Raw genomic sequence first — 25219 nt, forward strand, 5'->3', positions numbered from 1 at the left:
ATAGATAGATAGATAGATAGATAGATAGATAGATAGATATACACATATGCACATACCATTCAATCAGTGTCTGACCAGAAAACCCCAAGATCCCCCAAGTTATTTGATTAAACTTTATCGCTCAACAAGTCCTAGTTTCCTTCGTAACTTGAGTGAAACACCAATCCGTGTTGCTTGTGCTCCCATCAGGACACTCGAGCGGTGGACTCAGAGTTTCTGTTAAGGGACAGTAACGCCACAGCCCTGGCGGGACCCAGCGCCTTTCAGATCCCGTACCTCATCAGGCAGAAGATCTGCAGCAGCCTGGACGCCCCCTGTCCCAACGGAGCCGACTGGAGAATGCTGGCACAAAGACTCAAACTTGAAAGGTAAACACAAACCGTGTTTCCAACTTTAATGCCAATTTTGAGCCAACTTTTAAAAAGTTGCAAAATAGGAAAAGAAATGCAAATCGGGCGTTTCCATCTACTGTCTTGGAGCGAATCAACCAGGCTTCACAAAGTAATTACATCAGACGGTGTTATGCATGGCTGTAGTAAACAGGAAGTAGAAGTCACAAACACAGGGACACACGTCTCAGTTATCATGTGTGTTTCTATTGGGCAAGTTGGAATTGTTCTGTCATGTCAACTAGTACTGGCGATGTTACATGCTGTCTGGAGACTTAGAGAAAGAAATGTAATTCTCTTTGTGTTACGGGAATATCAGGACGCCGTCAGCAAGAACAGCTGATCAGTCATGTGAGGTAAATGTTCACTACGTCAGAACTTATTWAGCAAACATGTTTCCAGCTCCCCTTTTATATCACCCCTTTTTCAGAAGATTCAAAAACCACCTCAAATTAGTGTAAAAACAGTTGTTTTTTATTTTGCCATTTCCATCCACCTTTCCTAAAGCAATACTTCAAAATGAGCACAAAAAACCTGGATGGAAACACAGCTGCTGTCTTTGTCTTCAGTCCTCACCTGATGGCAGAGGCTTAGACCATGAAGAGCCTCAGATATACAAACTCTTAAGCCGGAGCTGAAACTTCCTGGTCACACGTGTAGAAGCCTTCATCATCAGTCGGTGTGAAGTGCATCGCCACATTTAAGTGTTTGTCCCAAAGTTCAGGTAAACAAGGTAACGCCTTAGCAAACTAATCCTCTTTCGGCTCGGCTAACTTTATAGGATTAATGTGGACTTGATGGATATAGCTATCATTTCTGCGAGGAAAACATGACCCCCCGTCTTCCTCCCCCCCATCAGAACCAGGTAAGCAGCTTAAAGTCTGTTGCTAAACTTCTGCCCACGACATTCTGCTTAACAGCTGTAATTGGACAGGCTGCGAGCGAGCTGCCCGTCAGCGGCAGAAAAAGACGGAGCGGGCTTGGATCTGTGCCGACCTCGGACCAATTTGTTCCCTCGGCTACTGTACTTTATCACCCGCAGCGTGAGGAAGCGAGAGGAGCCAGCCCATTGATCCTTCATCCTCCCAATTTAATTTCTCCCTGGTAATGAAATCAAATAGCAGCGCTCGGTTCGTCCAATCAACTTTATTTAGCCCAATTAATTACAAATGCAACAGATGCACTACGGCTTTAATTAGCGACGTTGTGCTCAACATAATCAATTCTCATTTCGGTCTTAAAGGGAGGAACAGCTTCTTTGTTGTTTGATCCGTCCTTAACAACGTGTTTTCCTGAAAAGGCAGCAGCCGCTCGGCATTCTGTCACGCCGCATTTCTCTGTTTGTTTCTGACGGAGCAAAGCGTTCAGCCCGGGCAGAACGGGACCGATCGATAAAACTTAAAATGCCAAGAACCTTTTATTTGATCTTTCTCTCCCAAGGCTGCGCGAGCGGCTGTCTGAGCCGTACAAGATAAGCTGGTGTTTCGCACAGCGAGGTGAATAAGTAAGCCTGACATGTTTTTTTTTTCTTTCTATCAGAATAATGACACAGATGCTCATCTCCACACAGTTTTTGACCAACACACGTTTGTGTTGTTCACTTGTAGCGCAGAGGAAGAGCTGTTTGTGCTATACAAATCCAGCTGGCTCAAAATGGCAGACTGACAGTGTTATCGGTGCAGCCAAACCAGTCATGTGTTTAAAACCATCACAGAAAAGCTCCAGACAGAAGGAACAAGGAAAAGGAAAAACAACAACAGACTCAGACCTTTTCTTAAAAAAAGAAAAGTAGTCTGTGTTTTCCTGTCTGCCTGCCGAACACTTGAGGCCCGGGACATTTGGAGAACAGAAAAAAGCCATTAAATCAAACATCTTTGGGTACTGTGGGGATCAGGTCCCACGCAACATCAAATATACAGCCAGCCGGGGCCGCTGCTTTGTTGTCATTGATTGGGTTTGATCAAAAAGAGAAAAGGTCACATCCGACTTAACTGTAAAGGATTTACTGCTGGGGATTTAGGGGCAATTTCAGCTTCAAATCAAGAGAAATGAAGGTTATGTTGTTAACTTCTAAATAAAAATCCTAATCTTGGTTGTTTGATGGCAGCTTCCAGAGCTCAGATATTAGTTTTAAAAATACTTTTTTAAGTAGAAGTATCAGCTCAAGCTTTTTACACAAGTAAAAGTGTAAACGTACTGATTTTAAATCTACTTAAATAAAATGTAGGGGATAAAAAGCCAGACTGCGTCACAGTGGTCTACAGTGCACAACCCCACCTCCCCCCAAAAAAACTTTATTTAAAGGGATCCGTGATTAGTTGTAAAATTAGACTTTATTTAATAAACATATATTTTAACTGTAAAATAATGACTGTAAAAATACTGTAGGATGTTGATGTTTCTCTCTGTGCTCTGCTTGTAATAAATTGTACAGATTTTCCCAGCGGAGGTCAGAACTTTCTGGTGAGACCTTTTTTTAAGCGTCCTCAGAAATTTCTCACTCTTTGCAAAGAGAAAGCTCTTAAAACTGAATGCTTACATCTCTGCCTGGTTTATTTCTTTTTAAGGGGTAATTTAATGTCCGCTCTGACATATGTTTCGTTTTTATCATTTTTAAACTAAAAATTTAAAAATATATTACCAGGACGGGGCCATTTTATTTACACGCAAAGCATTCTGGGTAAATGATGATGTGGATAGGTCATCAGCGTGAGCGAGCTATATCCACCCTGAAGGTTAATCTTGGACAATATCTGATGATTGACTCTTTTAAATGAAACCAGAGAGCGTTGACAGAGAGGAGAAGGTAGAAATGACTCAGCCTGTAACTGAAAATATAGATGGAGGACAACAGAGCTGCTTCATGGAAGAAGAACCTCAGCTTAGCCTGTTAGCCTTTGTGCTAGCGCTGACCCTATATTGCCTTATATGTATTAGCTCGGTGCTAGTGCGACAAACAAGCTAAACTGAGGTCCTCCATCRATATTTTCAGTTACAGGCTGAGTCATTTCTACCTTCTCCTCTCTGTCAACGCTCTCTGGTTTCATTTAAAAGAGTCGATCATCAGATATTGTCCAAGATTAACCTTCAGGGTGGATATACTGTAGTTCACTCACACTGAGGACCTATCCACGTCATCATTTACCCAGAATGCTTTGTGCGTAAATAAAATGGCTCGTCCATATTAAAATATATTTTTAAAAATGATAAAAACTAAACAGCCTACAGTATTTTACAGTCTTTATTTTACAGTTAAAATATATGTTTATCAAATAAAGTCTAAAGTTATGACTAATCATGGATCCCTTTAAAGGCAATGACTATAAAATATAATAAAGTGTTCATTTTGAACCATTCTGGATGCACTAGAGTTCCAGCAGCACAAAACATGGTGCTGCAGAGAAAAATGGAAATGTGTCCTTGTCTGATGCCTTCTTTTGTCTGATCTCTCATTATCCTCTCACTCTGATTTCTGCCTCCTCTTGTCTCTCCGCCGCTGCAGACACATGAGTTTCTTTGCATCCAAAGCGAGCCCGACCTCTGTGATCCTGGACCTGTGGGAGGCGCAGCATTTCCACAGCGGCAACATCAACCAGCTGGCCGCGGTCATGGCTGACATCGGCAAACAGGAAGCCATGATCTTCCTGGTCTCGGACGGCGAGTGCTAACCCAGAAACGGGGACAGAGGACACAGCAAACGTGCAGGAACAAGAGGATAAAAAGAGCAGCAGGAAACGAAGCGCAGCGCTTTCCCAACGTCCCTTTTTTTCCCCCTTCACTTGAGATGTAAAAGTCCCTTTATCCTTTCAGAGTAAAAGTCTTTAAAAGGAAGATTGAATTAGGAAGAATTGAAATGTGTGGGAGAAAAAGAAAAAAACACCTCTTATTTTTCCATCAAAGATTTTTAACATTTCCGAGCTCTCACCTGCAGAGTTATAAACATAACCATAAATTAATCTTTGTTTCAGTAAGACGGAGCAATATGCAAATAGAAGAACTCAGCTTCAAAACCTTGTTTTTAAAGAAAGGGTGTCGGTCATTTCAGGTCAAATAAAGGGGAACGTCAAATATGCAATTGGCAGATTAACTCCACATTATCTCTGACACATTCTCACGAAGGCGGCGACACGTTTTTTTTTTTTTTTTGGTCACGAACAATCCGCGGAACACGCGACGCGACCCGTAGCACGTCCTGTCGGCTTCTCCTCTGGCTCTGTGTGTTCTTTGTGCTCCAGCCGGTTTCACTACTGTGAATGTAACATCTTGACATCTTGATTCAGAGAGACGCTCCGCAGCTTCTTCTGCTTCGAAATCAAAACGTGTGAAGTTCAGCCTCTTTTTTTTCATTTTTTAAAGCGACGAGCTCGTTACGTTGTATCTTCACTGAAGCCGTATCTCAGATGTCATTTCTATTTAAATCCTGTTTTCTTCTTCTTTAAACCGATGAGCTTTGTTCCGTCGCTCATCCTGGTGTGTTTAAGGTATCACAGCTAACGAAGGAGCCATAGCGCCAGAAAGGCGTTCTGTGTGAACACTGAATGTCATCAAAACTCGTTTTTTTAAAAAACATCATCGCTGCCCACCTCCTCGACGGCGTTAACTCTCCGGGCCAAAAGAAGGGGTTAATATTCTGTATCAATAATGTAGCGCACTTTGCCCCTGAAAATCCAAAAACAAGTAAATCCTCGGTCATGTTAAAAGGGTAATTTTGCAGCTTTGTTTATATTATTTATAAAGCAATTTGAGTGGGAATTCAATATTTGCTGCGTGGCAAACAGTATTTCTGCATCAGAGCTGAAGAAGGCAGATTCATAAAGTCACTCCTCTGCRCACCGGAGTTTCTTATTTGTCTTTGTTTTAAACCTGGCAACTACACGTGTTTCTCTTTACAGTTTTGCTGCTATCTCTGATTTACACAGTAACGTCTTAGTAATGAATCTGTTAAATCAGGCAACATGACGACAGTTGGAATAAACCCCCACAGGTTCAGCAGTGTGCCAGGTGTGAGTAAACTAGCCATAGTTCAGTGTCTGCCTCAGGGTTGCATGTGAAGTTGTCTGTTTCAAGTTGTAAAGAAAAAAGCCCGAAACCCTTCAGATCCTTCGTACCACTGACGGTGATTTCTTTAAGGTTAAGTGGCGCCTCTTTTATGATTGTCAAACATATGGAATGTGTATTTACAGGGGCGAGGTAATGATTTGATCCTTGCTGTTTTTGTGTTTGTTCACTAACAAAGAAATGATCAAGTCTCTGAATTTTTATGGCTTCATTTATGGACAGACATCAAATATCTGGAAAATAGACCACATCACTTTAAAGTGGGCATATGATACTTTCAAATCCTTCTTTTTTTACATTTAAATCCTTCAGTTGGGGTCTATATAAAGTGGAACATCAATGCTTTGATCTGAATTACTCCCTATTGTAACTCCACAAGCCCCTCTTTCACCTCTTTTCTGAGGCGTTTTTCAGATCAACTCGTTTTGATTCTGTTCTTTTTTTTWATCTAAACGAGGTGCTTCATGCCCCGCCCCCCCTCCAGACTAGTTTATTCCAGTTTGATTATAGGGGTAACTAAGGGAAAATCGATGCTGACATAACTTCGTATTTAGTTAAAAAAAATAGTTAACCATCAAGAAAATGACTAAACTGAGTTAATTGATTGGGTTGAAAACAATAGTAGAGAAATGTCCATGGAGTTCTGCTCCACGTCTCTTTTGGTTCAGCGATGCTAGATTTCTGAAAACTCACATCGATTCTCTCTTTTGTCTCAGATTCATGTTTTTTACTGTATTACTGTGCAGCCCTGTGCTTGTCCAGAGTTTGACGGTAGATTGAGTGAAGTCATCCTGTGCTCTTAGCAGAGATGCTCGGCTTTTCTTTTTTTTAATCTCTTTGTTGACAGTCTGTCCCTTAAAATGAAACTGTAAAGATGATTCAAGACTTTTAGTAGGTGGGCAAACTTTAAAAATCATCAGGGTATTAAATATTTATTCTCTTCACTGTAAATTTCTTTTAGTACCTCCCTTTTCTGTTCCTGCTTTTTAAAACTCGGAAAGCTTTTATTTAGTCTTTTTGGTGGCTTCGTTTAGTTTTACGCGGCCTCTCTGCTCCTGAACACGCCACCCCCTCGTGAAAACTCACAACCCCCCTTTTTTATATGGAGATGCCATAAAATCTGATTTTTAAGGAAGCCCTTGGATTATTTCCCTTATCAAACAAAACGATGATTACTCTAAATCGTCGCCACATTGTAACATGTAAATACTTTTTCTATAGCAGCTGTGTGCTGTCACTTTACATACTGTATATCAGCAGAGTTGGTAACCAAAGTTTTAGAAACATTGTTTGAGTTCACCGTTTTTACTTGCCGCTAGCGTAGAATAAGAGTCCGTGTTGCCATTTTTGTCTAAACTGTTTTATCTCCTTTGTTTCTGTTCTACGCTGTTCGTTTGATCACGTGTCTAGTTCATCACTTTGTAAACAAATGTAAATTATATTTTAATATGAAGCCAAAAAAAAGAAAAAAACAGGAAAAAAAAGAAGACACTTAAAACTGGCGCAGCATTTGTCAAGTCTAAACCGTGACGTGTTTGCCTATAATACTGTTCTTTGGCGATCTAGCAGTGATTTGCAGTGTTAAAGGGTTTAGAGGTCGTTTTCCAGGAAGTTTTTCTACACGTTCTGTTCGCCCTCGTTCTGCATCCACACACACACACCGTGTCCGATGATCACTCCTCTAACTGTAAGCATTTAAACACGCGGCGGTGGGTTACAGCGAGTCTCCTCTCTGGGACTGTGTGAAGGCTAATCACAGGAGGACATCAGTCCTCGGGCGGTGACGGGCCGATGTTGACACAGCATGTTTAGATGAGCCATGGCAGTTGTACAGTCAGACTGTGTGTTTGTGTGTTTGTGATTGTGTGCGTGTGTGTGTGTGTGTGAAATTTCAGCACCCTTGTCATTGTCTTGGTTGTGTCGCCTAAGCACATTTCAGTAATGTAACTCACCAGCCGCCTGGATGTTCTGCATCYATCTTCACGTCRGACTGGTCCAAKAGATCTGTGATGAATTCTGTTTCCTTCACGATAAAWATCTTTCTGGTCTGACGGTTCTGTGTGAGACACGTGTCCGTTACACGAGGTTTCTACTGTAGTTTCACCTCCCTCCCGTTATGTCAGCACTGTACTGTCACTCATTACTATTCAGTGTCGAGGACGTGCTCATGTTTGTGTGTGTATGTGTGAAGCTGGGTGTGTGCTCTCTGTCACTGACTGAACTGTTTTGTTTTGAACTAAGAACAATAGATTTCTGTACTTGTGAATGGGTTTCTATTTAGTTCCTTGGTTCAATGTTTTCTTGCCTTTCTGCAAGTCAAAAATGCTGTATTTATTACACGCCACAGCGCTTATGCAATTGTATAARCCTTCTATTGTTTTCTTTCTTTTTCATTTTTTTTTATTTTTTTACCTTTTTGTGTTTCTTATCGTCAGTGTAAAATGTTGTCAAATCTTTTGTGGCAGTGGAACAAAACCTTCCGCCAAGGGAGATTTTTTTCTGTACTCTTTGGACAATGATATGGATTTGTGGGTAGAATTTTGGAAATTCGTTTCTAAGTGCTTTCAAGTATTTACTTGGCCTTATGTATATATATCTATCTATGACATTTCAGAAACGTATGTATAGTAATTCAATCGGAAAATTGTTGTAAATAAATTATATATTGTTAAGTCGAGGCTGATTTCTTTACTTAAACCCGCATCATTTTTATATACCGTCACACTACTTTGGGGTAATGTGAGGAAAAGAGTTCACTCATCTTCAAGGGACTAAATCTGTGGTTTTAAACTTTTTAGCTTCCAGCTCACAAAATAACAGTTGCAGAAACTTACGACCCCAGTTATTACCAAGCAGGGCTCTCTGCAGTCCACAGTGAGAGTTTCTTGTTATGTGGACTGACTTTGTCCTAACTATGATTGGCAGAGGTTGAGTGTGGGCGGAGTTTAACTGAATCGTGATTGGTCACGTTGACTCGTGTTGTGGGGCAACTTAAAAGAGGAAGTAAAGCTAATCAGGAAAATTATTGTGAACATTATAAATATAATTTATTGACCTCGGCGAGGTCTCAAATCCTGACTAGAATCCCCAGCTTCTTCCTACGAAAGTAAAACAGACCAATCATGACAAACTCCTCCCACATAAGAAGAACCTCCKACTTGACTGCAGAGACCCCCTTTTAAATATCACTGGTTTATTTATGAAAATTTAGTTAACTGTTAAACATGGACATAACATAAGCACACTTAATAACTATACTACTTTTCATTTATTATTGAAATTTTTTTGCAATAATTATGGTGAAAATATGACATTAACTATTTATTTGTATTTAAATTGATGTCTGGAAATCATCTGGGGACCCTCACTTGATGTTCATGACACAAAAAGGGGTCCCAACCGCAACTTTGGAAACCACTGGTCTAAATTATTTCAGCAGGTTATCATCAGCTGTTAATGATCCATGTAATAAACCAGGTGTTGCTTTACTTCAGATTCAAGGTTTTAGCTTTTAAAGGTTTCTACAATAAGATGTGATCAAACTCATAAAACGAAGGTCAACATGTATGAAATGAAAGAAGCGCTGGAACAGAATGAGTTTGTTTCTTATTCTCACACAGGTGCACTAACAAGAGTTCATGTGAGTAAAAACATAATAAACAGTGTTCATATTTAATGTGTTTAACAAAGTTTCCTTAAAGCACCAGCACAGATTGGGAGTGTTTGTTCAACTTTTTGTGTAAAACTTAGTGAGAAACTCCAGCACACACTGTTATGTGAAACAAACGACCCTCTGGCCTTTATGGTAATTACCTGCTCATTTAGAAAACTTTCAGCATGAAAAAGTTTACCAGTAAGAAGTAAACGATGCTGATTAGCGTCTGTTTGACAAGCTGCAGTAAAAACTTGTGGATGAAGTTATTTGGATTCAACAGGTTGAGTAAAAACAGTAGGTTGCTTTATTAGCAGAGCTGTTAGTTATTACAAATATGGTTAAAAATGAGTTCAGTTTTTACTAAACAGTGTTTAAAGTGAAAACTGTGAAGCACAACACTTACAGGCAGCAACGTAAAAATTATCTACTGAACGGATTTTCCTGACATTTATGTCACAGTTTTGATCACAGTTTTAGTTGTATTTATACAACCAAAACTGTGATCTTAAATGCAAATGGTCTTATTGCAGGAATGTAAAACATTTAAAACATCAAGTTCTCCATTAATTTTAACATTAAAAAAGTGACAAATTGTGGATTTTATTCTGATGAATGATCCAAATGAAGCTGCACTCAGCTCACATCCTCAGCAGTTTTATATAAATTTTAATCTGACAGAAACAGGTCCTTTTTCTGCTCGACCGGCTTCTGTTTTATCAAATGAAGCTGCTGTAGCTGATGAGTGGGCCGGAGGGGGTCCTGCACYGGGTCAGCACTTCTCTGCGTCTCCAGCAGGAGAACGGGCAGCTCATTACCTCAATCTGTGATTATTAGAGGCTCCATGACTCCTTCAGAGTGGAGGAGACGGACTTGAAGTCTCTTCAGACCAAAACCAGGATGAGTGGGGGACATTTCTTCACTGACAGCTGCTGATAAATCTGAACGGGTGTGGGTGGGGGTGGGGGTATTTTTGGAAAATCGTTTTAAACTCGTCTCGGTTATGGAACACAGCGTGAGAGTTTACAGGCACCGCGAGGAGGACGGTGGGGCTGGGCGTTAAGTCTGGAGTATAAAAACAAAGTCTTCAGGATAGAAGAGAAGCTTGAGCTGAACTCTGTGTGTGGCTGGTGAAGAGGGGTGGGGGTGGGGATAATGAGGAGGTGGAGGGAGAAGCCGTGGCTGGCTCCCCTCACACTGGAGCGAAAGCGTGGCCTTTGCACAGGGGCTTATCCTTTTTGGAGTAGAACGTCTTCCCCTCCAGGTTGATTTGGCAGAGCTTTAAAGATGAAAGGAGACAGACACACAGACAGATTGAGAAACATATCAGACTCCACCAGTGCCAATGTGAATTTGCACACTTTTTAAACTTTTTCTTCTTCCAGCAGGGCCAGAGTGGTGAGCGCAGTGTTTACTCACCTGGTTTCACTTTCAGCTTTGCTTCAGAGAAGTGAGGAAGAAGAGGAGCAGGCAGACAGCAGGTGAAAAATAAAATAAAAAAAGATAGAAAAGTGAAGCTTCAGAAGTTCAGAGAAAGAAGGAAAGAGGCGGCGGGGTGTTCAGGCGTCACCACGCGMGCCCGAGACAAAGCGTATCCATCAAAAGGACTTACGGCGCAGACGAAGCACGTGTCGTGCCAGCTGTAGCCCAAGGCCTCCAGGAAGCGATCGCCGGCATCAATCTTAAAGTCGCAGCCGTGGCATTTGGTGCCAAACATCTTCTCGTAGTCTGGAGAGGAAATATGACAAGAACATTCAGGTTTAAAAGCGGTTTCATCACCTCGAAACATCGTCCGAGGCTCGCTCCTGACGCTCAGAGCAGAAATCAGGTTTTAGAGTTTGAGTCTCTGACTCAGAGCAGAGATGATGGCTGACGTGAAACACCAGCTCCTCGCTGGTGACGAGGATGTTTGGGGGATTTTGTGCAATAATAGGTGGAGTGGGGTGGGGGGGGGCTGCCCTCGATACTCGCCTGGCTTTCATCACAAGGACTGGGAGGAGTGTGGGGGTAAAACACTGCTCCTAGAGAACGAGGGGCTGAGAGCTGTACAACCCCTGCAAAGTGCTGAGGCAGCAGGATGTTCGTCATGGCTAAAAGCATCATTCAGACTCGCTGGTTCTCGGCCTCGCCGCTCATAAAGCAGCAGCTCACATCTGTAGTGAGTGAGAACTGCGCGGTCGCTAAAATATTTATAACATAATCGAAGAGCGCGGTTCATGAACAGAGGAGTGGAGAGGGGCTAAAGAGATTACAGCAGATGAAGARGTCACACTGACTGACGGCGCCACATTCACAACGCGGAGCCGAAGGCGACGCTGCGGCCGCGCGTGACTGAACTCTGACAAAAAAAACCCGCTGGAGAGGAACAGAGGGGAGGCAGCTGCTGTTAGGAAGGACAAACGTTTGTGAAGCTGCGTCGCGGCCTGGGTGGGACGTCAGAAGATCAAACGTCCCACAGGAAGTTGACGTTGCGTGAGGGGACATCGGCGCAGGTTCAGAGGAAATCTGTCAGGCTGGATGCAGCACCTCCTACACGAGTTCACGTCTCCCAATCGGTGCTGAAACCAGTCAGTCTGCACGCAGACTCTCAGCAGGTTCTTCTCTTTTCTTTATTTTTTTTWAATTTGGTCGGCGTATCATATTTTCTGCTCAAGGTATTCAGTAATGTCAGGTTTGGATTAAACGTCTTTAATATAATTTCCTCCACCTCAGACCGTTTAGAGATGTGACTATCTGCGTCGCTGTGGTCACTCTCCATGTAGCATCAATTATGCTAATGCTAGCTGTCACGTTCTCTCGTCCTGGCCACACCTCCACTCTCTAACCCCCCCTCCCCCACCCACACCCCCTCCCCTACCCACTTTGATGCATTTTTCAAATTTCGCCTTGGGGCGGAGTTATCTTTTCACGGGGGGGGGTAAGATACACTTTAAAGACATGACTTTCAGACAATGCTCACCTGCTACAGGTATTTTTTTTTTGTCCTGATATTTTATTATATCCTCCACCTTTTTTTTTCAGCACAAACTGTACAACATGCTGTCAGGAACAAGAACTGAACAGAAAACAATTGAAAAAAAACATCCAGGTTTAAAAAGAAAAGCTTTCAATAACCTTCAGAAAGCCTGAAGAAATTTTGATCAAAACCACTTTAAAAGATCAAAAGAAAGTTTGGCTGCTTGGAAGKAAAACCTTAAAGAAATTAGAGGCAGATTAAAACTTCTGCACACAGACAATTTAACACCTTATTTTGGAGCTGGTTTACATGTTGCGTCAGAAAAACAGCAGTGATTTCGTCAGTGCATCTGGCCACAGTAAACGAGGTGTTCCGGTTCATTCTGAAGGCGCTGCAGCAGTTTGACACGGTTCAGTCTCACCTCTCTCACAGTAGGGTTCACCCTCCTCCATGTAGAAGGCCTGGTTCCTGATGGCAGTTTTGCAGGCAGCACATTTGAAACACTCGACGTGGTAGGTCATCTTCAGAGCGTGCATGATCTCCTGCAAACGGGTAAGAGATTCAACTTTTTTTTTTGTTAGACACCCGCTCACAGAACTTACAGACGTGAACAAAATTGGTGGAAAACTGGATATTTAGTTGCTCAACATTTTGAGGCGATCAAACAATTTCTGTATTTGTTAATCAGACATCTGCACCTGTCCACAAGTGGTTCTTTAGATGAGATGTCTCTGCTCCTTCTACAGGATTTAGATCCAGGCTCAAAGAGACACTTCAGAACAGTAAAGTTTGGTTCTGATCCATTCTTGTGAGTTTTTAGCTGAGTTTTTGGATCATTATCCTGCTGGAAGACTTATGATCTGTGACTGGCACCAATCTGACACTGAGCAGCGCTTTTCTCTCCAGAATGCCTTGATAGTCTTGAGATTTCATCGTACCCTGCCCAGATTCAAGTCACCCTGTGCCAGCTGCAGCAAAGCAGCCCCAGAACTTCCCTCATCCCTTCTAGAGGCACCATCATTTTTGCCCAGAGCTGTTTCTTAAAACAGTTCTGTTGAACCAAAAATCAAAAGCAATGAGTGATTTTCATTGGTGTAGTTTTTCGCAAAGTTTTATCTACTATTACTTTTGCCGGTTTCAAGTTATTTCAGAGAACACTGTGAGGTTTTTGGTGATTWACAGAGGCATAGATGTTGTGCCTGCTCTCAAAAGATGTCTATTTATAAGAATGATAATGGGAGAAATATGTGAATGTATGAATTGTTGTTCAGGAGTTAAACCTTTATTTTTTCCTTTTTTTTCCCGTAAACTAAAGTTTATTTTTGATTGAATTGATTTTTTTTTTTTAGGAAAAGGGGCAGATATAATATTTGTTAGCGCTCACCCCTGTGATCTTCTTCTTGCACTTGGCGCAGTTGGGAGCGTATCGGTTATCGTGACACTTGGTGCAGAAGACGGAGCCCCTCTCCTCGAAGAAGCCCCCCTCCTCCAGGACCGACTTACACTGTGAGCAGGTGAACTCTTCTGGGTGCCAGGAGCGTCCCAGAGCCACCAGGTACCGGCCCCTGGAACGAACACACACATGTTGAAATCAGAGCTGAACCCTGATACATCCTGATCCCTGCCATGGAAAACGTCGTCTCGGGTTAACTTGTGACCTGAACAGGAACTGATGTCTCAGAGAAAACTTGTCCTCTGTGACAGAAGACGTCAACTTGCTGCAGACGCTTAGATAATCCATCTGGACCGGGCCTCTGAGCGGAGCCGACGTGCTGTTTATTATTCTGGGAGCTGTTGGTGCGGGCGGGCTCACCTGATGATTTTGTTGCAGGCGCCGCAGACGGGGGTCCTCCCGCTGCCTTCGGGCYGCTGCTGCGCCGCCTGCAGGATGGAGCTGCGGTTCTCCATGGGRGTGGGCTGGACCAGCTGCTGGTGCTGGGTCACCACCGTGCTGCTTTTATCCGGGCGGTAGCGGTCGGCGAATCCGGGGTCGGTGACCCACGGKGGTCGGCAGGACGGACCAGAACCGCCCGCCGCCGCCGTCTTGGAGCCTGGAAGCAGAAGGAGCAACACTTTCAGGTGTTTTTGAGCACGATGTCAGCGGTGACGGACTCTGGTGTCGCGTCYTGTGCTGACATGTGAGAGTGAGAATGTGTTAGCTCAACCTCCAACAGATGCTGCCGGGGTTAGTTTTACGCATCAGCAGGAGCAGAAACTCACCATCTGGTTGAGCTGCAGTTTGGATCTTGGCAGAGGGGGGAGTTGGCTCAAGGCTGAGGGGAGAAAATGACTAATTAGAGAAAATGCAACACACAGCCCCGTATTAGCATTCATGATCGTCTCTATTGTGCCACAAATTACTTTCTGCATGAAGACTCGAGACAGGAGAGGGGAGCTCTCATCAGGTGAAGAAAGAAAAAAAAGTGTTATTGTTGAAGTTCCTTTTGATTCTGAGGTTTTATATGAGGAGAAAATAAAATAATTTGGTCTTCAACAAATTTTACTGGTTCATTTTTACTGAACAAAAACTAAACGGAAACAGCTGTGTGGAAAAATAAACCAAATCCATGATTTAGGAGGGAAAAGCCTCAACCATCCTGAATTAGCTGATCGTCAGTGTCCACCTCTATGAGAGCAGGAGRTRAGTCAGCCTGCTGCTCTGGAGCACACAGGTGMGTCCTCACACAATGACCTCAGAGTCGCAGCTGCTTCTGCCCATCATGGTCATTTCTGAACTATTTGAGAGTCCATCAGTCTACAGTGAGGAAAATGATCCAAACGTAGAAAACTGTCCTAGGAGAGGATGTTCTGGAGAAATTCACCTCAAGGTCAAACCGTGCTTCAAGACATTAAAGACAGAGCTCCGTCTCAGACTCTACAGGCCTCAGTTGGCAGGTTAAATGTTAAAGTTCATGACAGAAAAACTAAARTTATGGCTTGTTTGGATGTAGAAAACCTGGATTTGTAAAGCTGCATCTGAAAGAACCTCAAGACTTCTGGAACAAGAGAGAGATGCACGGCACCATGTTTGACAAAAATATTTATTTTAATTACCGGGGTAATTGACCTTTTGTTTAACCAGGCAAAACCCACTGAGATAAATCTTTTTATTTTTATTTTGAGGGAGTCCTGGGGCAGCGAGTAGTGTAAACATGTATGGTTTGGAGTGTGGGTGGAAAATGGAGCACCCATAGAAAACCCTGGTAAACAACGAGGAGGACCAGCAAACTACACACACAAACTGTTTTTATTATACTTAATTGTTTTTATGTCTGCTTGTAGTGTTTTTAATAATGTACAGCACTTTGGTCAACAGTGTTGTTTTTAAAGTGCTTTATAAATAAAGTAGTATTGTATTGTAAAGACTCCAAACCTTAAAACCAGGATGTTTTTGCTGTGAGGCAACAGTGCTAACCACTAACCCACTGTGCTGCCCAAGCAAACAGAACATCAGCCCAGACCACTCATACCGTCAAGGAGAAGTGATGACCTGGCCATCTTTAAGGTCTCTGACTCAGCAGTGAACCAAAGGACTTTTGGGTCAAATGTGAGACCATCTGTCCAACAGCTGAGTCGTGATGCAACGAGACAACAAAWCAAAACCAGGCAGCAAATCTACAAAAGAGAAGCTGAAAAAGAAAAGGATGGAGTAGAGGTACTGAAATGATCCAGTCAGGGTCCAGACCTCAACTCCACTGAAATGGGGCTTCTTGAAACTGTGTTTGTCCTCRCAAACCCAGCCGGTCGAGGCAGARGGCCTCTCATCCTGAGCCTGGTTCTGGTTCTGCTGAAGGTTTCTTCCTGTTAAAAGGGGATTTTTCCTTTTCACTGTCGCCAACGTGCTGCTCAGGATGAGAGGCTGTGACGAATTCAAGATTCAACGCAATCTGCTGGCTTCCTTTGTTTTATGTACAGTGCCCTCAGTGTTGTGACTATATAAATAAAATGCTGTGGGAGACCTTAAAAGAGCTGTGCTGACAAAATGTGTGTAAACCTCAATAAACTGAAGCAACGTTGAAAAGAAGAATGGGACAAAATTCCTTTGCAACCATACGAGAAGATTAAGTCCTACAGAAAACCATGACTTAACTATAATAAGAGTTTCTATAACCTGGAGAACCATGGGGTAGACTGAATTTTTCACAAAAARTCTTTATTTTAGCTTCATTTTGTTTAATAAATAACTTTGTGAAATCGGTTGTGTGTTTTTGGTGCAATTGAGGTTCAATTTGAATAATTTTAGAAGCAGGTCATTAATATTAGGCTCTGAAATGTTAAGCCCTAAAACTGAAACAAAGTTGCATTTTTTATTTTTCTGCCTACGATTGCAATTAATAAAGTTGAAGCTGAGTAAAGTTTACCGCACTGAAAGTTTCGTTTTGATTGATGAAACACAGCGAGCTGCTTACATCAGCTCAGTCTGCAGACCCTTTTTTCATGATTCCACAAGTTTTTATGAGACAAAAATCAATCACGTAATTCAATACCCTTCAAAAACCAACAACAAAGGGGTATTCAGTACATGCACAGACTCTTCATGAAAAGTGGTTTAAGAGCTTTTAGTCCTAATGAGAGCAATAAGGCGTCTTCTCTGTGACTGACATCACTCAGCTCAGAGGCAGAAAGAAGGAAAGCGGAGCTCATCAGCCGTGTTGTGTTTGGCAGATCTGGATGCAGAGGAGTTCGCTTCGAGCCCGCGTGTGAAGAAGTATTGGGGAGAAAAAAGTATTTCCTTCTTTTTTCTTAAGTTCTGTAACCCAGCAGGCGTCATGATATTCAGAAAATCTTCAATCCACGACTGCGAGAGGAAAAACAACTTCTGAGCCAAGACAGTGAGCTCTGGAGACGCTTTATCTCAAGAACAAGTTTTAAAAAAAAGCTACCCCCCATAGGCATAACTCGTGTTTACATCATCGACTGATCCATCTATAATAAGAAAAGATGATGAAATTTCATCTTATTAGCAAAGAAAATGAAAATGTGAATTGAATTACCCTCATTCTATAGRTACTATTAGGTTTTTTTTTTAAGCAAACGCAAAGAAAAAGAGCTGGAAACAGGAGAGGTTGGGGCTTTCTGCTCCAAATTCCTGGTTGAGTGTGGATTATAGGGGGGGAAATCATTTCCTGAAAAGCATCCTTTGAATTACGAAGGAAATTAAATCAGTTTTTCAGAACTGGAGTGATGACAGAAAAAGGCCCGGCCATCTGAATAGCTGTGAAGAAAATGAAGTGAGTGACTGGCTGGGTGTTAAACGAAGGGCAGCGTCTCTTACAGCCTGCTTGGCACAGAGACCCCGGATCAGCTGCCCTCCACTCTGAACACCGATGAGGCCGGCCTTCTGGGATCTCACCTAACGACTCACAAAGCGTCGTTCTACTCCAGCAGCTTGACCCTCCTGCCCAAGCTGACCCACATGGCAGCAGGCCAGGGGCACCGAGCGCTCATCCGGCCTTCACGGGTTTATTCCACCGCGCCTCGCTTACTGAAGGTTGCAGGTAAAAACTGCAGGATGGCAAATTCCTTCTAACTTTCGTGACCTGGATTGTGTTCTCTTGACACCTTTACTGCTCTCAACAACCTCCTTTTTTCTCCTGATCAGTGATGTGCTACACTTTTTTTCTTTGCTTTCTGCATACGATTTCAGATTTACCTTTTTTTTTTCCCCAGGCTTCTGCTCCCGTGGGATCTATCCACCTGAGCTATGAGGGAAAACAGGAGTTTGTTGGCAGCTTGGCAAAGAAAGGAGGAGTTCTGGTTTCTTGTGGAAGAAGCCACTGACATGTGTCACCTTCACCGCTGTGAGGAGACAAAGGTAATGAAGCTCCGCAGGAACCTGAGTGTAAACATGGCAGAGGTCGAACAGAGGATCATATTTACTGCTCCTTCAGTTTCAGCTGAAGCTTTTGCAAATGTAGATGTTTGTTTTTATGTTTGCAACTGTGTGCTTGTTCAAAATGTTAAACTCTGTTGCTGAAACTTCTCAGCGTAATTTTGATGAAATGAAGGTGGCATTTTGATTGGATATAATCATCCCAGAGCAGACTACAGCTACTTTAACCCATTTCACCTATGTTTAATAGAAATTAAATCATAATAAAAGTAGAATCCTTGAAGAAATGCATCTTTTGAAACAAAGATCGACCACTCTAATAATGTAGTTACATTGACTTTCAGCTACTGCCACAGCAAAATTAAGGTCAATATCAGTAAAAATGACTGAGTTTCAGCTATTTGTGCTCAGTGTGATTAGCTGTGGTGAACATCTTAAATCAACCTGACTTTGAAAATTAATCAGTGTAGGTTTAATGATTGATAATATTTAGCTATTTTAATGATTACCATCTGAACATATCTACTGGTTTTTAAGATATTTTGCAAACAAACTGAAATACAAGGACAATTTTCATGTTTGTCCATGTTTCATAGTTGCTGGTGTTGAAAATCAAGTTTTTGGTAATAAAATTAGTATTAAAATTTAATAAAAGTACTATATCTTCCATTTTCTTTAATTTGATTGTTTTCATTATAAAAACAACAGTCTAGATTATGGCATAATAAAAGCAGTTTTTCATAATCCCCTCATTACAATTCTTACCGGTTTGGCCAGTCATGTTTCTGCTAAAATCATCATCATCACTTCACAACTACKGACAGGATGTGATGTTAGCATCCTGAATCATTCGGGATTTACTRGACTCTGCTGACATCTTCCATTAGAACAAAACACAATCGACTCCGAGCTCCAAGAACAGCRTTGTTAATTTTTAAAACTGACCTGGTTACACGGAGTCTGTCTTCACTGAACAGCTTCTTTTCAACTGATGGCAACTTCAACTTAGTGTTTAAAGCAACGTTCTACCTTTGGGAATTATTATTAAGTACAGCAAGAATACCCATTTTTTAAATGTTTATATATATATATTTTTTTTTTTTTACATATTTCAAAACATGTAGTAATGTAGTGTTAGAACTGCAGTAGTGTGGTGGTCAGTGTCATGGTCTTGTAATCCTGAGGTTGCWGGTTCGAGCTCAGGTTATGTCAAGTTGTACAGATTGTCCATAAATTACATGGATTTCCCCCCATTTTGCAGACATAGACAAAGACGTATGGAGAAATCTCACAGATTGTTGTAAACACATTGTATAGCGTGTGAATAATGCAGATTTTTTTGTGAAAATTACATATTTTTGAGGCTTAAGACAGGTAAAAGTCTGAAGGGGTTGCTATGTATGTGTTGGGTCAGGATGGGCATCCAGCACAAAACTGTTGCCATATCTCTCCACACTGAGGGGAGTAGCAGAAAGAAAAAGCACAGCGTTCTACCCCTGATCTCACACTTGTAATAATTACTTGTTTTCCCTCTTGCCACCCAAAAGAAAACTTGCATTTTAGATTTTCTAAACCAATTTTCAAGTTCTGTTATTTTTAAAGTTTGCATTTGCCAATCTCGATTTTCTTTAAGAACTTAAATAAATTTCTAACAATATCTGAGTGAACCGAACGTTTGATAGGGTGTTCATAATAAAGCACCAAGTTAAAGAGCTTAATCCCTCTATCGGTGTAATTATATGTCATGAAAATAGCATCCTTAGGGAAAAAAAGCCTACTATCCACCAGTAACTTGGGCAATTTATTAACACTCGCAGTATGTGTTAGGGATGACTCTCAGCTACTACCACACCAAATTTTGGACCAAGTTTTCATTGGTTGTTAGGGTTGATTGGCTAAGGCAGCCATATTGAAGTTGACTCCACAAGTTGTGGAAATCGATACAATTACCCCCTGTTAACAATAGGTGTTAATTAGGTGTCAATGATAGCCACGTGATGTATCAGTCACATGGAGGCAGTGCTTAAAAGCCTGAATTTTACCTGAAACTCTCAGACTGAAGAAGTCTCTTGGAGGAGAGACGAAACGTTTCATTAGAGAAGAACCCATCCAGAGGACCTACACAATTTTTTTTCTTTTTGATTTTTTACCTGGATTACTGAGATGCATCAGGACAATACAATTACGTTTTGAGAATTATTTAATTATCCATAGGTTCATGAGATAATTTGCTAAAAGACAAACAAATGTCCTTCAGGTTATTACAGTGATGTGTGTACCAGGGGTGTCACTAGCTAAAACCTAGTGACGCCACTGGTGTGTACAAGTCAAACCATAAAGGATTGAAATTACTGTACTGAATTTAGTTTTTCTCTCATGCACACCTCACAACATAAGTCTCTTTTTCCTCATGGAAATTACATGTAAAGTGTTTTTCATATCTTGTAAAGGCACCTAAATGTTTTTTGTTTGATACAACTTTACTTTAGGCACAAGACCCTTTTGTTATTAAATTAATATAAAAACTAACCATAGTCAGATATTTTTTGTGTGCGTGCAAAGATGAGAATAACCTTGACCAAATCTAACCCTGGTTCGGTTTATCTTTTTTCATTATTACATTCTAAATACTCTCAGGTGTTTACTTCAAGTAAGAGCAAAAGACAAAAAGCTTCATTTCTTCGCCGCTCACCTCCACCCTTTATGGATGTGTTTTACTTTGTGTGTATTTGCCCATTTGTTGTTTTTATGCCCGACTGCACAACAATTTTCTCTGCGAGGCAATAAAAGTAAACCTTGAACCCTGATCTGTGCGAAGACGACCCATTAATTCAGACCTGCATAAAAACAGAGGAAGCCCGGCTTCTACATAACCCCTTTGTGCTGAGCGTGCTGCTTTAGTGAAGCAACTGAGGTTACTTTGATTTTTTTTTAAAAAGCATCAAAACTAGCTTCTTGTAGGAGAGATGAATTGCATTTTCAACCACTGGATAAACAAGTTAGAAGAAACAGGAAAAAAGTACAGAAGAACAAGAATAACTTTTTCAGGTTTTTGTATTTTAGATATTAGTGATGACAGCAGGAAATACAAGCACAGATTTGTCTTTTTCTTGTTTAGATGCCTTTTAGATGAGAAGATCAGAGATGAGGACTTTAAAAGATGAAGAGCTTAATGGATGTAAACAAGAGGAAAGAGACAGACATCTCAGAGGAGGAGCTAAACTTTACAATTACAGAACAATTCCCACCAGTTTACTCCCAGTGAAGCAGTGAGACGTGGAAAACCATCAAGTCAGAAATTCAGGAGGGGATTTGACATTTTGGCTCAGTATACATGGTTCCACTTTGGGCTTTCCTCATCTAGGCTTTGGTTTCTTTATTTTCACCCCGTGTGTAAGCGAAAGGTGATTTGGTGAACTGCCGTTTGACAGCTGGCTTTTGTCGTCGTCTTTGTCACGTGGTCGTTGCGGTGCGGCTATCACGAGCAGGCTCCGAGTCTCGGGGCGACCGAGCGCCTCGCTCAGACTTTGATATTGAGGGCGCGAGCGGACCTGTCGTGGTGCCAGTCCCTCAGACGGGCGTAGCGAGGACTCTGAATCTCAGTGAGGAACTTTTCCCTGACCAGAGGCAACAGACAGAGGAAACAGACAGAGGAAACAGATCGCAACAGAGAGAATGCATGAAAAGAGCAGGAAGTGCAGTAAAGCATCTAACTTTACTTTGTTTTAGAAAACAAACAACACATTCAGGTGCTTTACAGTCWGAACTCCTTGAGTTTTACTGTGTTTGTGCATAAATAATCTAAATCTCTATATATGTTACCATACAATTATAAATGAACACAAACCTTACATCAGATCAAACTTATGAAGAGCTGTTCTAAATCCATCTTTAAGACGTGTAAAATAAATCTCAGCTCTTAACTGGTTTAAATGACTGGAAGTTAAAAAGCAACATCTTCCCGTTAGCAGCCTGCACYCTAAGTTTAGTCAACATAACCATGAAGGTTGGATTATCTCTTCCACTTTTTAGAAGAGAAAACATACTCAGGTTTTTAGTTAGTTCAGTAGTTTTCACACCAAATCCTTACTAAGTGTTAAACAATAATGCATCCACAGCACCATGCTCATGTTTCAAGCAAAATAACAAACCACTGGAAGAAGATTTAAAAGCTAAAATATTTTCTCGGCCAAACCAAAGCTTGAGCACACAAATCCATGTCACGGCACTCTAAGTTCTACCTGGACTTCTTCATGTTTTCATCATCTGGGTCCTGCACTGAGAGATCCAAGAGAGATAAACACATCAGAAGGTTCATAGGAAGTTAAGTCGTGTCTACTGCTGCTTTCAGACATGAAGCCATCAGATCYAATCCCAAATAAAAGTACAGAAACTAAAAAAGTCATATGAAAGATCARAAGAAATATTTTTGTCTTGCTGAGCTGCCAGGCTAAGAACTCCAGCTGTCACTGAAGACAGCAGGCATCTGAAAGTGGGGTCTGTAAGACTAAAGGAAAAAAAAAAGGACAAAACCGTTATCCACCTTCCTGTGTCACTCACTCAGCTGTCGCCTTCACTGAGAACCTCTCAGATCACATCACATCGTGTCGGCGTCGCCCCTATCTTTACAACAGGAGAAAACATARACACACTGGGTCGCCCGGCTCCGGCCCTGACTTACTGAAGTCGGTGCCTGTGAGCTGGGCCAGGATGCGGAAGGAGCGGGACTGGGTGGTGCCGGTGCGMGGCTGCCAGTCCTCGGTYTCCTCGATCAGCCTCTTCTTGCTGCGGTCGTTGGGGATAAAACAGGGCAGGCTCTCCGCCCTGAGGCCGTGCCTGCACACACGGCTGCACGGTTAGCTGAACACATCATCCTGAACGTGCCATGCACCACTCTGAACCTCAGCGCCGCACAGACAGAACCATACGGACATCACCACACCACAGTTCTAGCTGTCATTAGAGMAAGAAAAGCTGACAGACCTCAGTACTTGGCCTTACTGTTTTTTTAAAGCCACTTATTTTTGATAAACAACTTCAGAAGCAGCAAAAGAAGCAGTTCTTCTTTCAGTCATCCTTCCAACAAGGCTCCAGGTCAACTGTAGCATGCGTTTATCAACAAGCGCGCAGAAAAGAGAGGATGAATGCTCACTAATGAACTGCCAGCTCCGTTCTGTAAGCCCAAGTGCTGAATCCAGCGAGGAGCATCTGCTCCTCACTGTCTTTTCATAAACAACCTGACCATAATAAGCTAATAAAGCTGACAAGCGAGCCAGCATGCAGCTGCTTCTTACTTGGACTGCTGGTAGACATCATCATAATAAGTAGCTTCACCCCTGTGGAACAGACCAGACACCAAATAAGTACCGTTGTATGGAATTAATGTACAAGAACAGGAAGCAAAAGTAGGGAGGAATTTAGATTTGAATGAGGAAAGAGAAATTCAATTTAAAGGTACTCTGCAAATGTGGTGTTTGTATTCATTTACACTCAGATTTGTTCAGCAAATAAACTGAAATAGACTTGCAAACATGTCAGTTTTTCACCTGGTTTTTACTGTAATCAATCAAAATTTGCTTGGGTTTGTTACAAAATGCCACTGACTCAATCTAACCTAGTTGACATCTCATTGGTGGACTTTAAGCACACCAGGGACCGGGACTGAATTCATATTATGAGTTTAAACGTTTAAATGCTGAGATGGTAAATTTAAAGGTTTAACAGAAGTTATGTAAAATCTGTTTGGATGTTGAGCTTTTTATGGTGCTCCTCCTCCCTGCTTAATGACTGATTATTGTAGATATCTGACTCGGTTTTTCTCTTTATTCCCGCATTAAGCAGCAGACTTAATCCATATTTCTGAACATGCTGTATCAGTCCACCATATTGGTACACAGACTACAGTCAGCCTGAAATCAATCATGTGACTCGAGCATCCTCTTGGGTTTTTTAGCAAATTTTGCTGAGTGCTTTGTTTATGTTGACTGTGTACCCACGTTTCAGGATTGCTTATCGAAGATATGGAAAACTACAGGAGGATTTTTGAAATTGCTTCATTTGATTCAGGATAACTTTTTATGTTTGATTTTAGAGTTTGCAGTGAGTAGCTGCAGGGTTTCCCGCAGTGTATGGCTGGCTGCCAGTCTTGGGATATATTTTTCAAATCTTTTGACTGAACCAAAAGATGTAAAGAGACTAGAATTGGAAGAAATTATGTCAAAATGAATCTAAACAACAAGATTTTCTTTTTTTGCTGGAAGTCAAATACAAAAATGCATGTACTAACTTGTCGAGGTTTTCCACCTGTGAAGTCAGAGGAAGAGAAGGGAAACAAAGTGAGAGAAGGAGGTTTAGAGCTCAGCTTGGTGGAGGGAGAAGAAACAGAACATGTCAATACGTGACAAAGACTGTTCACAACAGAAGATACGGTGAGACGCAGGCAGTGAGCATGACGTGACACGAGACATGCGGTTATTGTCAACAAGCTCTGTGGAAGAAGGACGGCATTGTTTGTCTGTCAAATCATCTGCTGTCACTCTGACCCAAAATGAGTCAGTCGACTGGCACAAAACCTTTGCKGCTCCGCTCCTCTCGTCCCCGCTGCACTAATGCTTTTCAGAGTTATGTAAATCAAAGTTTCTGCCAAAAAAAAAAAACAACCTCAGCCTACTTTCTGTGCCACCACACTTAGTCAAATCTTTGTTGTGCTCTGATACCCCGTGAATAATGATAAACACCACAACAAACATCAGAATCACAAAATCTGCCTCGCGCTCACGTTTCACACATCCTGTTTGTGGTGCACAGCTTTTTACCTAAACYTGTTCACGAGGAAAGAAAAAACAAGGCCCGGAAGAGTACAGACGTGAAAGCTGCACGAGATCTCAGCGGATTTTTATGAGTGAGGCTAAATGCAACGACAGACCACATCTGCCGCTTCAAGAACAACCATTATCCAAATTATAGGAGGCGGCCTGGKGAGTTCTTCACGGTGCTTTTATTACATACCGCCATGGTTAGATTGAGTTTTTCCTAGAATCTTTATAAAAGCCAAAGACTGAGTGGTGAAAAAAATRGCAACAAAAAGGGAAGAAAAAAACATTGTTTTAAAAAGGCTGAAAAAACTGATGAAAAATTACCTTGAACTTTAATGTAAGTAAATGAAAGTGATTTAGTGAATATATTGGATCATGCAGGGATGAAACATCAGTTTAGTGGTTCAGTTGTTTCACAGTGAATCTCAGCCGAAGCCTTTCTGTGTGGAGTTTACATGTTTCTGTGCACGTGTGTGTGTGTGTGTGTGTGTGTGTGTGTGTGTGTGTGTGTGTGTG

General features: G+C 41.7%; 2 protein-coding genes across 9 annotated transcripts in view; one reads left to right on the top strand and one right to left on the bottom strand.

Moving 5' to 3' along the window:
• Positions 1–5802, top strand: part of unc5a (unc-5 netrin receptor A) — a 206560-nt gene extending 200758 nt beyond the window's left edge. For all 7 annotated transcript variants that reach the window (XM_014006101.1, XM_014006096.1, XM_014006099.1 and 4 more), the window contains 2 exons: positions 190–368; positions 3892–5802. In XM_014006101.1, the coding sequence (XP_013861555.1) occupies positions 190–368; positions 3892–4057 (345 nt within the window). In that variant the 3' untranslated portion in view covers positions 4058–5802. The remainder of the gene's footprint in view (positions 1–189; positions 369–3891) is intronic.
• A 3581-nt stretch (positions 5803–9383) lies between these two features.
• Positions 9384–25219, bottom strand: part of pdlim7 (PDZ and LIM domain 7) — a 39676-nt gene continuing 23840 nt past the window's right edge. For both annotated transcript variants that reach the window (XM_014006105.1, XM_014006106.1), the window contains exons 6-11: positions 14276–14328; positions 13869–14106; positions 13440–13620; positions 12477–12597; positions 10712–10827; positions 9384–10378 (exon numbers count right to left, since the gene is read on the bottom strand). In XM_014006105.1, the coding sequence (XP_013861559.1) occupies positions 10292–10378; positions 10712–10827; positions 12477–12597; positions 13440–13620; positions 13869–14106; positions 14276–14328 (796 nt within the window). In that variant the 3' untranslated portion in view covers positions 9384–10291. The remainder of the gene's footprint in view (positions 10379–10711; positions 10828–12476; positions 12598–13439; positions 13621–13868; positions 14107–14275; positions 14329–25219) is intronic.

The sequence above is a fragment of the Austrofundulus limnaeus genome, unplaced genomic scaffold (assembly GCF_001266775.1).
Source record: "Austrofundulus limnaeus strain Quisiro unplaced genomic scaffold, Austrofundulus_limnaeus-1.0 Scaffold34, whole genome shotgun sequence".
NCBI classification, from domain to species: Eukaryota; Metazoa; Chordata; class Actinopteri; order Cyprinodontiformes; family Rivulidae; genus Austrofundulus; species Austrofundulus limnaeus.